The following is a 14,858-nucleotide window of genomic DNA, read 5'->3' as shown; positions in this document are numbered from 1 at the left end:
GGAAAGGCAGTGCTCTGTGCAGAATATGGTTTCACAATGTTGTGGCCACAGCACAGGGTGGAGGATCTGTGCTTCACCCATTTATTACAAGCTATCACGAGAGTCTGATTCCGCAGATGCAAATGATGTTCTTGCTCTGACAGTGGAAAAATTAGCATTAATTTTTAATCCTTCTGGAGAGAGGAGTAAATGAATTATTTGCTTGCACTGTCATATTGCTATTTTGCCAATCGGCGCTGCTGCTTGTGTGCAACTAGATATAGCAAAGTAGTGCCATACCCAAAAAGCTGCTTATGTTCCCAGCCCAGCAAAGAGCTAAACATGCACGAATGAATATGCAGCTGGGGTTTGCAAGTCAGAACCAAAGTCAGCCCTAACACGAGGGGAAGGGCAGGAGGGTGTTATAGCATCAGGGAGATGGCATAGCAGTGAGGGCAGTGAGAAACATCTCTAGAGGTTTCTTTTTAAGAGGTTTCCAGAGTCATTTAGAAAAGAGGTTTTAGGATTAACACCATACAAAACAACTTCTGGCCTCCAAAAAATATCTTTACACATTGGGGATACAGAATGCTGAAGAAGGAACAAAACCTGTTGCAGGAAGTTATGGAGATAGCAAAAGGCATTTGGGCAGAAGAAAGGTTGGAAGTGTGTGTGGGATCAGTGCAGACACAGCCATGAGCAGGATGAGGAAGCATTGTGGTTGTTTGGCCTGTGGCTAAATAAGATTGTGCTTTACAATCAACAGTAAAACCAGTGTGAATTTGCTGGGGTGTGTAAGGAGATCGGCACTAGAAATGCCTAAGTGTGATGTGCACAGTTCGGGTCGTACAGAGCATGCACCCATCCAGGCAATATTTGGATCTAGACCTGAAAATGAGATTGGCTTTTAATGTATAAAACTGTGTTGATAATCACAGGATCTTAAAATCACCGAGGTTGGAAAAGACCTCCAAGATCATCCAGTCCAACCGTCCAGCACCACCAATGTTTCCCACCAAACCACATCCCACAGTACCACATCGGAACGTTCCTTGAACACCTCCATGGACGGTGACTCCACCACCTCCCTGGGCGGCCCCTTGCTGTTATAGAGATATATGTTTACATATATATATCAGTTGCAAAGAAACCAAAAATGCCGATGCTCCTCTGCACCCTTGCACTCATAACACTTCTCCTTTGATTGCAGAAGTCTTGTTTAGCTTCTATCAGAGTAAACTATAAGCAACTCTGTTCATGTTGGGAGAGTTGCAATAACAATTAAAAAGGGAAAGAAGGAAAAAAAAGAAGTGTAAGCAGTAGCAGATTGAACCTCGGTATTTTGAGCAGCTGGGGAAATTATGTTCTGGCCTTATATTTCCAGATACGTATCAGACCTGTTCACAATATACAGGATTGAGTTCCAAAATTATAGCTTTGAATCTGGGTGGTATCGCCTCTGGGTATTGTTTGCAGTTGGGAACGAGAGCAGTTGCATCAAGCAGCAGAGTGTTTGCTGGGAAGGTACAAGTTATATTACATTCCACGCTGTTGTGGGTGATGATGGAGACAGACCCATGCACCCCTAGGTCACTGATTCGGTTCCAGATAAAGATGATAGTAATCACGTTGTCACCAGAGTTAAGATTGGGCCTTTACTGCCTGTGTAAGGTCCTGTGCTTTTGATACTGCGAGCTGGCACTTTGCAGCCCCTGCATTGCCAGCTTGCTAGGTCAGACTCTGGGCTGGCAGTGGCCCAGGTCCGCAGCCTGAATCCATGCTGTGTCAGAGCTTGCCCTGCTGCCACTGGGGTATCATCTGGTGGGATACTGAGCTGAAGGCCTAGGCTAAATGGGCTGGGAGAGCAGGGGAGGATGGTGGTTTAAAGCCCAAGTGCACCACACAACGTAGCAGGGTTGCTGAGTCTGTGGCTGCAAAGGCAAAGGGCTGCAGAGGACATGCACGTCCGCCGCCCTGCATGTCTGCATGGAGTAGCATTGCTGCTTTCAGGCAGAGGCTGCGTGGGGGTTTCGGTGTTTGGCACATCAGTTGGCATCTAGGAGAGCCCACATTTTCCTTTCAAGTAAATCAGATGGGCTGTTCAGCAAGAGGTGGGTGAGCCCCTGGGTCTAAAGTATTAGAGAGCTGTAGATGTGTTTGCATTGAGAAACTGATTCTGTTTTTTTTCCTCCCCATTTATACCCCGTTCTCTCCATCTCGCTCTCATTCCCACATATGCACTGCCTGCCCGGGTACTGGCTGAAGTTGCCTCTGTCCTGCACTGCACTTCTCAGTTGGGCTTTTTCTGTTCCCCTTTGTCCCTTTTCCCACACCCTTTTTGTTTCCCCGCTTCTCTGGCTGTCAGAACAAATTCCCACCATCCCTTTCCCCTCTGCTGTCCACCCTGCAGTCTCCAAGCTGCTAACATTTGCTTCCCAGTTCTGCTCCTGAACTCTGGGCGTTTGATGTGGGATTCAAAATTAGGCAAAATGAGTTTACCCATCCCTGTTTTGCGTTAGAATCAGATTCACAGCATTACCATCCAGGCGTTTACAGTAGCCCTAAACTGTGTGGTCTTTTTTTCAACCAGACTGCACGGGCTGTATAGGAAAACAGCTTCTTTCAGTAGCAGAGTCAGCGCTGGGCTTGTAATTTTCCATAGACAGCGAGAAGGAAAATTTGCATCTTTCCTAGCATTTTAGCAGCCCGGCCCCGTTTGCAGTCCCTCAGATGCAACAGACACAATTTCCCACCCATAGGGATAGCTGAGCGGGTCCTTACCTATATAGATGGCTTTAGGGCAAGGAGTGGAGCTCGCGCACCCCGGTATAACTCCATTGGTGTCAGTGGGGCAGCTAGCTCGGTGTTGCCAACTGCCATACGTTTGTTACTAGCTCTGCACAGTTGCCATTTTTTCTGATGGCCCAGCTTTCATTTCCATCGAGGCCACAGCAAACAGCTGGACACGTCACCCAAGCACACTCCCTCAAGGCTCAGAAAGCAGAAGGCAAATCAAACGCGAATCTGCACTTATACTTTTGGCTCTCTTCACATCTTGATTTTTGAGATGCTTTTTTGCGGGGCCTGACTTGTGACCTTGGCACGCTTTGGGTTGGCAATGCCACTCCTCCATTGACATCGGTGGAGTCAGACCAGGGATGAATCCGGTCCGGCGCATGTAGAAGAGAGGTGTATGACTCTGTTCCTTGCAATGTGTTATTGGGTATGATCTGCTGTTCTTTTGGGGGCCAGAAGAAGTGGGTTTTCTTTAAAAAAAAAATAAAATTCTATCATCACTTGATACAAAAAAATGGTATTTACGGAATTGTTTTCCCCCATCTTTTGTTATAATTTTTTAGGTGCTTCCGAGCTGGGCCCATTTTCAGATCCCAGGCAGTTCACAAGCATTTCATCCCTCACTGAGAGCCGCTTCTCCAACCCACGAATGCACTATCCAGCCACCTTTACCTATACACCGCCCGTCACCTCAGGCATGTCACTGGGTATGTCCGCAACCACTCACTACCACACCTACCTGCCACCACCCTACCCCGGCTCCTCCCAAAACCAAAGTGGACCTTTCCAGACCAGCAGCACTCCATATCTCTACTATGGCACTTCGTCGGGATCGTACCAGTTCCCCATGGTGCCGGGAGGGGACCGCTCCCCTTCCAGGATGCTTCCTCCGTGCACCACCACGTCCAACGGCAGCACGCTGCTAAACCCAAACTTGCCCAACCAGAGTGATGGTGTGGAGGCGGATGGCAGCCACAGCAGCTCCCCAACCGTTTTGAATTCTAGTGGCAGAATGGATGAGTCCGTTTGGAGGCCGTACTGAGATTGATTCTGCCCGGCCCGACCTCTGCGAGCCAAAAACCCAAACGGTCGACAAACTACGAAGTGCCTGGCTTTTGTTTTACCTTTTTTTTTTTTTTTCTTAAAAAAAAAAAGAAAGAAAAAGAAAGAAAAAAAAAAAGAAAAAAAAAAAAACAGAAAAAAAAATTGATAGATTTTACCAATGTTTGCAACTGTGTAGATGGGATGATAACGGCCATAAATAACACCAGAGTTACCAACACACCACCACCCGTGTTTCAGATTATGTGGATCAAAGCTTTTTTTTTTTTTTTTTTTTTCTTGGATCCATTTTACCTTCTTTGATATTTAAAATGTACTTTCTATACACACACAAAGAAAAATAATCACCCCCACTTTTTTTTTTTTACTTTTTTTTTTCGTGTCACAAGCATTGTAATGAATAGTGAGTTCTTTTGCCAATGAGGAGAGAACAGACTCCCCAGCTATCAGGACAAACACAGCGATGCAAGGCAAAGGCTGCGCTCCCTCTCATGTTTTAAAAACTCATCATGAACTCCAGATACAGTTGCAATCATACAACAATGGGACCCTGCTCAAACACCTAGTGCAATTCGACTAGCTTGTATTGGTGCACATAAGAAGGAAAGCAAAGATCAAGTTGCTTCCAATTTACTATGACACGTTCAGATGCAAATAGCTGTCCCAAAACTCTGATTGAGCCTTGCTGCAGATAACAGTTGGAACTTCTCTGTGTTCACTCCTTTTTTGTTTTGTTTTTGGGTACTTAAAGAGAACAAGTCTTCAAGTTAGGCTAGACAGCCCCAGGGTTTCCTTTTTGCTTTTGTATCCATTCGTCTTGCCTTCGATTAGCCAAAAACCAAAAAAAGAAAACCAAAACCTTTAAAAACAAAACGTTATTACTTATGCAAAATATGGAAATGGCAATATATATTACTAGAGCCAAAAAGGTATGCATAGTATTTGTGTTCAGCTACGTTCTTTTTTATATTTTTTTTAAATTATAAGTGTGTAAAATTTGAGGTTGTTTGCAATCATGAATCATCGTATAACTTTAAAAGAATATTTATAATTATTTAATGACGTTTGGACCCTTTAAACGTTTCTTAATGTAATGATATATCGACTTCGGTCTCTAAAAGTGGTTTTTTGTTTTGGGGTTTTTTTTTGTTGTTTTTTTTGTTTGTTTGTTTGTTGGCCTTTTATTTTATTTTTTTTTTTTTACATTTCTACCATGGTGTGAACCTCAAAACTTGACCCAACTCTGAGAAGCAGTCCCAGTGTAAACCGCTTTACAAGGTGACTTAAAATGAACAAAAACAACCCAAATGCTTCCACATCAAATGGCTTTGGATGTAGGATCTTCTTCTGTAACTTATGAAGGAAATATTGTGTTCAGAATATTTTATTAGCTTTCTGGTTGCCTTCAAAACAGCCTTGCCTTTTGATCAGCAGTTGTGGAGACACTGGAAAAATGGTAGGAAGGAGGAAACATTTCCTACCCTTCCGCTGATTTCTTCCTCTCCCAGGATTTTTCTCAGAACTTCCAAATTTGAAATTATTCATATTTAAGACATTCTGACAGCATAGTTTGAATTATGATCGTTTGTTGGGTTGTTTTTTTCCCCAAAGAAAAATCAAAACCATGTACTATAGAACTAACAAGTCGTTATGTTTCTCAGAAATGGGAGTAAGGGGGAATTGGTACAACCTTTTCTTCCCCTTGAAATTTCAACCCTTTCTATGGAATAAAAAGGTTCAAAGTTGAGATAGAAGCTTCCCAGCCTGGAATCACTGAGCACTAGCATTTAATGCTGAACTCCTAAGGACGTTGGGTATATTTTGCCATATTAGACAAGCACAAACTCAGCAATACTCTGCTCTTCAGACTTGATGCTGAAGACAGTCACCTTAAGGCCACCCTGGGGCTCCCAGGTGTGGTACACCGATGCAGGGAGAATGAATTTAACCTGTAACCCTTAAGCCAACCTGTCTGCTGCCTAAGTGCCCACTGGAGGTGCACGAATTTTGTCCAGCAGGTTGTTTTTCCCTTGCTTGGTGGGGCTGCCCAAACCTGGCATTGGCTTAGCCCTTCAGAAGGGCCGCAACCCTCCCCTCCTGCCCTCAGCACAGCTGTAACCTATGGTCGGGTTGATGTTTGGATTGATGGCCTTTAAGGTCTTCACCAACCTGAATGATTCCAAACCTAAGCATCCTCCTCAGGGGCCACTGGCCATGGTGACGCTTTTTGGCTGTGCGTGAGCCACCTCCAGTTATCGCAATAAATCCACAGCAGGCATAGCCACACAGAGCCACGAGGACACCAACACCATCCCTGTTAGTTGATAGCAAAGCTGTTAAACTACAACGAGTCATCATTAGCATTCATTAACATTCCTCCAACCTACGTGATTATGTGCTCTTAAAAAAAAAGTCTCTGCCTTCTAAAGGTTGTATACCGAGTATGCTTAAAGTATAAGTAAGACACTTTTTTTTTTCTTTTCTAATAGTTTTCCTTCAAGGATGGAAGCTGTAATTGATTCTATTTATTGTTGGTTTGTGGTAGCTTGAAGCATACCACTGTCCATTTATTTGTAACTGTAAAATACGTTTGTTAGTCTCAGCAGCACTTAAAAAGCCAGTGTCTGGTTACACATTTCAGTTTTGGTTTTTGTTTAGTAAGCAAGAGAAAAAGATGTACTGCCAGTGCAAGCTGTTTCCTATTTAATAAAAGGTACTATATTTGTACATTATTTGTTATTGCTGAGAAGGGCTTTTTAAGGTTTACTGTATGCATATTAAGTAATTTTTAGGGTGCTTTTGTGTTGAAATGTTGTTAGAGTGGCTGCAGGCAGCAACCCAGATTTTTCTTTTTCTTTTTTTTTTTTTTTTTTTTTTTAAGACTTTGTTGTAAAATTCAAGCACTTGGTTTTTGTTTCTGGATAAATCCAGCGCAGACCAGACTTCTGTTTTGCTCAGTACCGACAGAACTCTGCCTGAGCCTCCCTTCCCCCAACATGGTTTTTGAGGCAGGCGATAGGGACAGAGCGCCGTCTCCACCTGGGTGAGGAGCACATCCCAACCCCTGCACCCAGCTCCCACTGCCATGCAGGCGCTGTCTGCTTGAACAGATGGGAAGGAGAGGATTTTCTAAGCACCTGCGGATGGAGGAGCACCCGCCCACTGACTTCAGAGAGACCCTGTGCTCCCCACACCTCGTGGTGCCTTGGGAAAACCTCTCCTGCCATCAGATGGCAGCCAAAGGGGACTGGCACAGAAATGCACATTGAAGCCTTTGGAAAGTGCTTCCAAGTTCACTTGGAAATACTCTCTATTCAGGATTTCAGACCAAAAAAAAAGAAAAAAAAAAAAAAAAAAGAAAGAAAACCAACCAAAAAAAGACACATATTGTGTTGTTATCTTACGGGATTATTTTGCAAGGTGCTTAGCATCAACAGAAAGAAGCTTTCTCTCAGAGGTACGACAGCCCTTCCCTTCAACGAGTGCAATTTTTGGCACTGGCCATCGATGTAATGACCAAAAAAAAATGGCCTTTGTTACCCTCCGCCTCTTACCCTACCAAAGATTAACTCCCAGCAGTGCAGCACGATGGCCCTTTTGCCTAACGGAGGGTTGAATCCTCCTCCCCCTCCTGGCGGGGTAACCCGCGCGGTGCCAGCGGGTGGGGATGAAGCGCAGTGCATTGTCCCACCTCCTTAGCATGGCATTGGTCGTTCCTTCTCCAGTGCTGGCCATGCTTCCAGTAGCCCCGTGCAGGAGGTGCCAGGCATGTCAGTGCCATCTCAAGCAGGAGAATTTGTGCACTTTGGAGCTTAGCAAAGCCACGCCGCCAGGAGCTGCCACTGGCCACTGCCAGCAAGCCATGAACAAAAGCAATAACCAAACCCAGACCAGCCATGAGTGCAAGATCAAAGGAGCCCAATTCTCTGAACTCCAGAATTTCTTCTTGTTTTTAAATATAATGCATTTCATTTTAACATCTTTTTTTTTTTTCTGAGAACTTTTTTAGATGTTTGTTTACTTCCATGTTTACAGATAACTTTTTTTTCCTTTTTTTTTCCTTTTTTTTTCCTTTTTTTTTTTTTTTTTTTTTTTTTAATGCAGTACTTCTAAGTATATCAGCCAAAACCATACTTCTACAGTAACTGTTGTTTTAGGTTATGAGTGACATTCCGTCTCATTTTTTTGCTCTTGTTGTTGTTGTTAAATAATGCTTTACCAGTCTTGAGTTTCTGCCGGAACAACATAATTTGTAGCATTTTGTGTAAATACAAGCTTTAATTTTAATTTTTATTTTTAATTTTTATTTTTTTTTTTTCTTTAACGCTGTCACCGGAGGTTTGCTTTTCATGCACATATTGTACAAACTCATTCTGCTTGATGCCACAGATGATGATTGTGGACCGGTTTACTTCAACTTCAAAGGGACTATTTGTATTGTATGTTGCAACTGTAAATTGAATTGTTTGGCATTTTCTCATGATTGTAATATTAATTTGAAGTTTGAATTTCGTTTTAAATAAAATGGCTTTTTTTTTTTTTCTTCTCTTTTTTTTTTAATATTCTCTGCTTCTTTTTCTCCCACTGTCTCCTCTCAGCTGTGCAGATTCATTTCATGACCGGGCAAAGTTGCTGAGCAAAGTTAGGCTGCAATGGGACGTGGTCCTGGCCCAGCAGGGGTGGCCCCTTCCATTTCTGCAGCACCGTTAAGTTTCTGACTGAATACAAACAGCCAATTTCCATGTCTGCAGGTGGTAATGGGAACCTCCTAACCCTTATCTCAAACGTTGCTTTTCTTCCTGAGTCTGAAAACTATCAACAAATGTTTTTCCTAGGAGAGCGCATCTTGCTAGGCTGTTAACTCTGAAACCTAATGACTGGCATTACAAGGGGCCTTGTGGGGCTGTGGGAAGAGCTTGAAGTGGGTAAAGCTCAGGTAGATCTCCAAACTGGGCAGAGGGATTTGGGTTTATGGTGCTTGTCCAGGATGGGGGTTGCAATATCCCCACCTCTTCCTGATCAGACCCGAGGAGTTTAGTTGCAGATAAGCTTGTGATTTGCGTGGCATGAGGCCACAACAGTTTCCAAGCAGCAAAAGACATATATGGACAGGGAGGGGGGGCTGGGGAGGAGACCATTCTTCCTCTGGCCTCGTGTTGGGTAGGAGGAGATGCTGGTAATGAAGGCAATGCTCGATTCACCCAGAGCTGTCTGCAGGAGGAGAGGAGAGGACTGGAGTTGTGGGCCTGGTTTCATACCAAGTTCTTTTCCTTCTCAGCTATTACTTGAGTCTGTGTGTGAAACGGTGGCCCCTTCCATTTCTGCAGCACTGTTAACAGAAGCACGAGGTTCTGTTCATTTTAAGAAACCTTTTGCTCTGAAGTTCAGTGAGGAAGCTTGAATATCACTAGTACTGGTTTTGTAAACCCTGTTTGCTTTACAGAGGATCTGCAGACTTCTTAAGTGGTAGTTGAAGACAGATAATATCTGGGGGGTTCTGAAAGCACTTCCATCCCAGCCCATAATCTGGGTCTTGATTTTAAGGAAGCTTTATCCAGGACTTAGGGCGGTGCAGCTTGATGTACTACTATATGCCTTGTTTTGGGGGGATTACTGCTGTAACATTAGTGCTAGGACTTCTGTTGCCTTCACCTACAAAGGCCAATCTACTTTAGCTAGTCGGAGCACAGGTGGGGGCTTGTTTTATTCCTGCTTTCCTACATAACCTGCATGCTCATTAAAGGAAACAATTCCTCACAGTCTAGCCGGTCAGCAGAGGTGGAGGGAGGCTGTGCCACCTCCATCCTTGGAGACCTAAAGGACCCAATCAGGTAAAGACCCAGTCTGACCCTAAGCTGAGACTGCTGGAGCAGGAGGTCCGGCTGGAGTCCTCCTGGTGCTCTCCAGCCTGAATTACACCCTGATTTCAGGAAGCAGAGTAGGGGCTCCCTGCTTCAGGTTGTTGCCTAAGCTAAAAACCAGTTGCGTGATTGTACAAGTAACGCATATCTAGCTAAAAACGATTTTTAGAAGGAGCTTAGGCAGGATGCAGTTCCTGCATGGGCAGGTTACTGAGGAGGTAGAATAACCCCTCTGCCTTTTATTGGTTTCTGGCCCTTTTTTTCCTGGTATATCACGTGGCCAACACAAGGACTGGAAGAACCAAACCATCATTCTGATCCAGTAGAGTGATTCCCAGAGGCTTTCCCCTTGTGCGTTGTTAGGATGTATTGCTTTTGGTTCCTTTTCCCTTTCATATCTTGAGGAGGGGACTCTTGTTGTCATGCCTTAGACAGAAATTAGCCTCTTCTGAGACAAAATGAGCAGTGTTGCTCATACAGTGACACATGGAGTGGTGGGGGAAGAGCAAACTCAGAGTACTGTTGAGAGATAAGACTTAAAGATGCTTCCTACGGCAAGCAATGACAGCTGTCATTCCTCCCTTTTAGTGTGAGTAAGTAATCTCTTGCTCTTGGGTCATGAGGGTTGAATGACTGTGGATCACAGTGTTGAAGCCTTACTGCTCTTCGGGGGAAGCAGGAGATGGAGTTGGATCTGACATTACAGCTCAGCACCAAGCCATGTTGGCACCAAATAATGCAACCTGTGTTTCTAATGTTGACTGTGTTAACCAGGTCAGATGTGGTCTTGGATACTCCCTCTTTGAAACTAACTCCCAGATTTTGCCTATCTGGAGCTCCTTGTCTTACCTGTCTGAAGCACTCCCTGATCTCCCCGCTCTCTCACTGCCATTACAGTTGAGGTGAGAAAATAGAAGAAATCCCCTAGAATTATATTTGTGAGAACTTGTAAAGGAAACACAGATTAGCTTCGGTTATGTAGCTGAGAAATTTCAGCTCCAGCTGTGATTTTCCAACAGCTCTGGATGCCTTTTTTTAATACCTGTTTCCCTAAACACAAACCATGGAGTTTACTGTTTTCCTACTTTGTTAAGCCCTTCCACGCACTCTCTCATTGTGAATAGAAGCTTTGATTTTCTTTCTGTTTTGTTTTGTTTTGTTTCTTCTTATTGAGCTCTTTTTACTACAAATCCAGTGTTTGGTCTCACACCATTGGATAGTGTCCTTTGAAACAGCACATTTCTAAACCGCATGTTTAGAAAAATTGACCCAGTTTCCAGACTGCTGATCTGGTCAAAAACAATGCGGAGCCAGGGCCAAGTTGTGCTGCCTCAACAGATTTCCTCCCTGCTTGCAGTGGGGCAGGAAAAGAGTGGAGAGGAGCCGGGCTGCAGTCCGTGAGCGCTTGGCCGCTCCTTGGCAGCGCTATCGGGATGAGCAGCTGCAGCTTCGGGATGTCCCAACTCTTGGGGAAAGGCAAACAACCAGGGAAAGCTGATGTGATGCAGCAACTTGCCAGTGATTAACAGTCCCCACCAGGCCAAACGCAAGAGTGATTGCGACAGCAGAGATCAGCTACGGTCCCTCTATTAATAGCCCTGTGGATTTGGGTGCCAGCATTTCCCAGCCCACGTGTGTTGGTGCTGTTGATGAGGGATCACGGTAGCACTGGCTGGAAGGGGTCTCTGGAGGTCTCCTGCTCTGACGGAGCTCTGTACAGAACCACTGCTACCAGAACTGCTCATCTGGGCTCTGTCCTGGCAGTGTTGCTGCCTTCCTGGGATGGGGATGGAGACTGACTGGTGATGCACTGCACAGGTTGCCCAGATATGCAGTTGATGCTCCGTCCCAGCAGAACGTCAAGGCGAGGCTGAATCAGGCTCTGGGCAACCTGATCTAACTGTGGTGTCCTCGTGCATTGCAGGGCAGTTGCCTAGAAGGCCTTCAAATGTCCCTTCCAACTCTAAGGATTCTGTGATTCTCTGGGACCATCCTGTTTCCACGCCTCTCAACCATCCACCCCCAACATCCCAAAATGCAATCTGTGGCTTTTCCTCTAACTCCCCTCCCCATCTCTGGGTTTGGACACGCAGGTCTTAAAACCTTGTCACATATCTAGAGGAGGCCAGCACTTAGTGGCCTCCCCTTCCCATCCCTTCATCTGTATTCCTCCAGGCTCTGACTTGTGAGCACTTTAAAAAAGTCCAAGCCTAAACACCACAGCAGCCCTCCCCGGTTTGTTTACTTCTTCATTTCCGCAGATGAAGAAAGAAGCCCTTAGCAGCTTAGAATGATGCTGTGACATCCAAATGCTGCCAGGTAGCTCCTCTCAGGAGAGCACCGCTGCTATCCCTGCCCAGGGCAGGCTGGGAAATGCCAGGAAACAGGAAAGAAAAGCAGCAGCTCTGTCTGTGGAGAGGAAAAAAAGAATGGGGAAAAACATAATAGCAAATAATAATCCAGACAGATCTCTGGAAACCTGACTGTGAAGGATCTTTCTGTGCTCATTGCCAGTAGTGGTGTCCTCCTCGCAATGCAGGATGTTCTCATCTTTTAATAACAACCAGTCCAGATGCTACAGTCTATTCTGCAAATGCTGCACAAGTGAGAAGGGGAACAGCTGATTTCTGTTAAGAGCAAACACAGAGGAATAAGCCAAAAAGTATGAGAAATCTTCAGAGGTCTTTTCTTTGTAACCCCTGTTTGGCAGCAGGACTTGTACGTAGGGACTGATATCCCATCTGTCCATCTGTCCCCATGCTGCTCAGCTCACAGGTTTGGGGCTCAACACCAGCAGCAGAGATAGGGGCTCTACTCACAGCCTTTGGTTTTGTGCAGCTGTAGGAAGTGCCAGTGGATGAGGGGTTTTCTTGGCTTGTTCCTCGCCGTAGATATTGGCAAACATGGTGGGTAGGGGCCAGGGATTTAAACTGGCATCTTTGTTCCATCTGTTTTCTACTTTCCCCACCACTCTGTTTTCTTTCCTTAGTCCATTTGTCTGGAAAAGAGTATTTCAAACTACTCTATAAAGGATTGTCTTTTTATAAGGTATTGTGCTGGGCATTAAGAAAGGTGCCTCTCACTCTCCTCGCAGTACTCCTTCCATCATCTTGTCCTTATTTCCTCATGCAGTGCCCTCCAGGCATGGATCTTCAAAATCACAGTAAGATCCCTCATGTTGTAATGCGCTTATAGGTATTGGATGGAAAGTGTTAGGGAAAGTAGGGCAGGCGGTAACATACGATACCTTTTCTATTTCTATTTCATTGTCAGGCAGTGACCAAGAGAAAAAAGAGGGGGCTGTGCCTCACGTTCACACATTTTTCTCACACTGACAGTCCTTGAAAACAGTTCCTAGAAACCAGAAGAAAAAAAAACCCAACACATTGTGAAATGATGGGGAGAACTCATCCAGTGTTTAGGATTGCCGGCTGGTGACTGCAGATAAAGATGTTTACGGAGGACTTGTGCAACTCTGCTCCTTGCCAGCAAGGGAAGGTTTGGGACGTGCTGTTTTGAACCTCCCTGTCTCTGCCTGACAAAGAGGATCCCCTCCATTGCTATTTTCATAAGATTCCAATTAGAAACACATTTCAGTTACTCTGTTTATCAGAGTTTTGGGGCTTTTTTCTGCACACTGCATTTATTTGTAAGAGATTCCTTTTCGGGATGGTCACGTTAAGCCTGGCATGTTGCTTACTGCAGGTTTTTGCCCTGGGGAGAATTGTCAGCTCCCTCATGGCTGAAAAAAACAACAGACAACATGCCAGTGCACTGCAGCATTACCTGGTTATCCTTGCTTTGGTGTCCAGATCCAGGCCTGCATGGCACAGATGGACAAACTGCTCCAATTGTGTGAATGGAGAGGACATCTGAGGGCAGTTGCCCTGTGGCAGGGCACTTGGCTGCTCACAAGATACACCTGCCTGTATCAGCCCTCACCATCTGGGAAAACAGAACTAGACAGCGATAATTTAGGTCATCTGTAGTGTGACAACCCAGACACAGGAAAAGGTAAAGCACTGCTGCTTGAGAAAAAGTGTTTGAGAGTAAAAAGTGGTTGCTTCTCCAAGGCCAACCTAAGGCCAAGTCCTGGCTTCCCTCTTAAGTGGCAGGATCCTGCAGCCAGCCCCCGGTCCAGCTCCGCCAGAAGTTCTTGGACATCTCATTGACATTGACAGTGGTCAACGTTCATGTCACAGTGTGACACTGGTCAACGTTTGGGTCTTGCTGTTGGCTTTTTCTTTCTGTCAAAAAAACAAAGCTAAAGCCAGATTCAGCCCGTGCTTTTGGGAAGCGTCCATTTGTTGAAGTTCCCTTTAATGCCACTATCAGCTTTTCGGCACCCCAGGTGCTGCCTCATTATAGTTCTCCTGGCCCATAAAACTGCTATGAGCTGAGATCCCTCCCCCTGCTGCCCTTCTGCCACCCCATCATGTCCTTGCACTCACCAGCACTGTTACGTCCCACACTAGTGTTGTGGAACAAGGAAAGTGAAAGGTAAAGCAACCTGATGAGTGCCCCTCCTGCTCATGTATGTGGATGAATGACCACATACCTCAGACCTTGCCAGTGAAACACAGAAGTCATTTCTCTAGCATTTCATTGCCACAAGGGCATATAAGAAGTTGAACCTCAAAGAAGAAAGATGTGGAGCTCAGAAGAACACCCAGAGCCAATATCAGGAAGGAGGGGAATGAAGTTTTCATTCTCATTTCTGCCTCCTGGAATGAGAAATAATTCATTTCTGAAGGTGCTCTCCTAAGCTCACGCTCTTCGCAAGTGCCCAGAAGCAATGGTGACTTAATAAGGGTTGTGCACTGGATTAGGCAGGTACTGGTGAGAAGTCTCTGGACTTAGCACCGTTTTCAGTCAAGGATGGCTTTTGGAATACTGTCAGAAATAACTGTGAGGATAACTGAGGGACAGGGGAGCTGATCTCACTCTGAATCCTTCCGTTCCAGCTTTATTTAGGAAGAGTGATTATGATTCAGTTACTTCGCTTAGCTTAAAATTCAGTTATTGGTTTACTTCCAAGTGTTTCTGGCTGCTGTGCAACTTCTGTGAAGAAATCAGCATTTCTTAATAAAATATGTGCCCATTTGTTAATATTTGTGACAAAGCAAATATCAAAGAACTGAAACAACTGTGATGTCATTT

At 45.0% G+C, this 14,858-nt stretch overlaps 1 protein-coding gene across 5 annotated transcripts in view; it reads left to right on the top strand.

Moving 5' to 3' along the window:
• RUNX2 (RUNX family transcription factor 2) overlaps nucleotides 1-14,858 on the top strand; it is a 201,910-nt gene that overhangs the window by 133,204 nt on the left and 53,848 nt on the right. For 4 of the 5 annotated variants that reach the window (XM_072332919.1, XM_072332923.1, XM_072332920.1 and 1 more), the window contains one exon: nucleotides 3,339-3,817. The exons of the other annotated variant lie outside the window; for it this stretch is intronic. In XM_072332919.1, coding sequence (XP_072189020.1) covers nucleotides 3,339-3,817 — 479 coding nt within the window. Of the gene's footprint in view, nucleotides 1-3,338; nucleotides 3,818-14,858 lie in introns of those variants that run through there. 5 annotated transcript variants of the gene reach the window in all.

This window comes from Excalfactoria chinensis, chromosome 3 (genome assembly GCF_039878825.1).
Source record: "Excalfactoria chinensis isolate bCotChi1 chromosome 3, bCotChi1.hap2, whole genome shotgun sequence".
Taxonomy (NCBI): Eukaryota; Metazoa; Chordata; class Aves; order Galliformes; family Phasianidae; genus Excalfactoria; species Excalfactoria chinensis.
The sequence above is the reverse complement of the archived record's forward strand: the minus strand, read 5'-3'. Positions and strand labels throughout refer to the sequence as shown.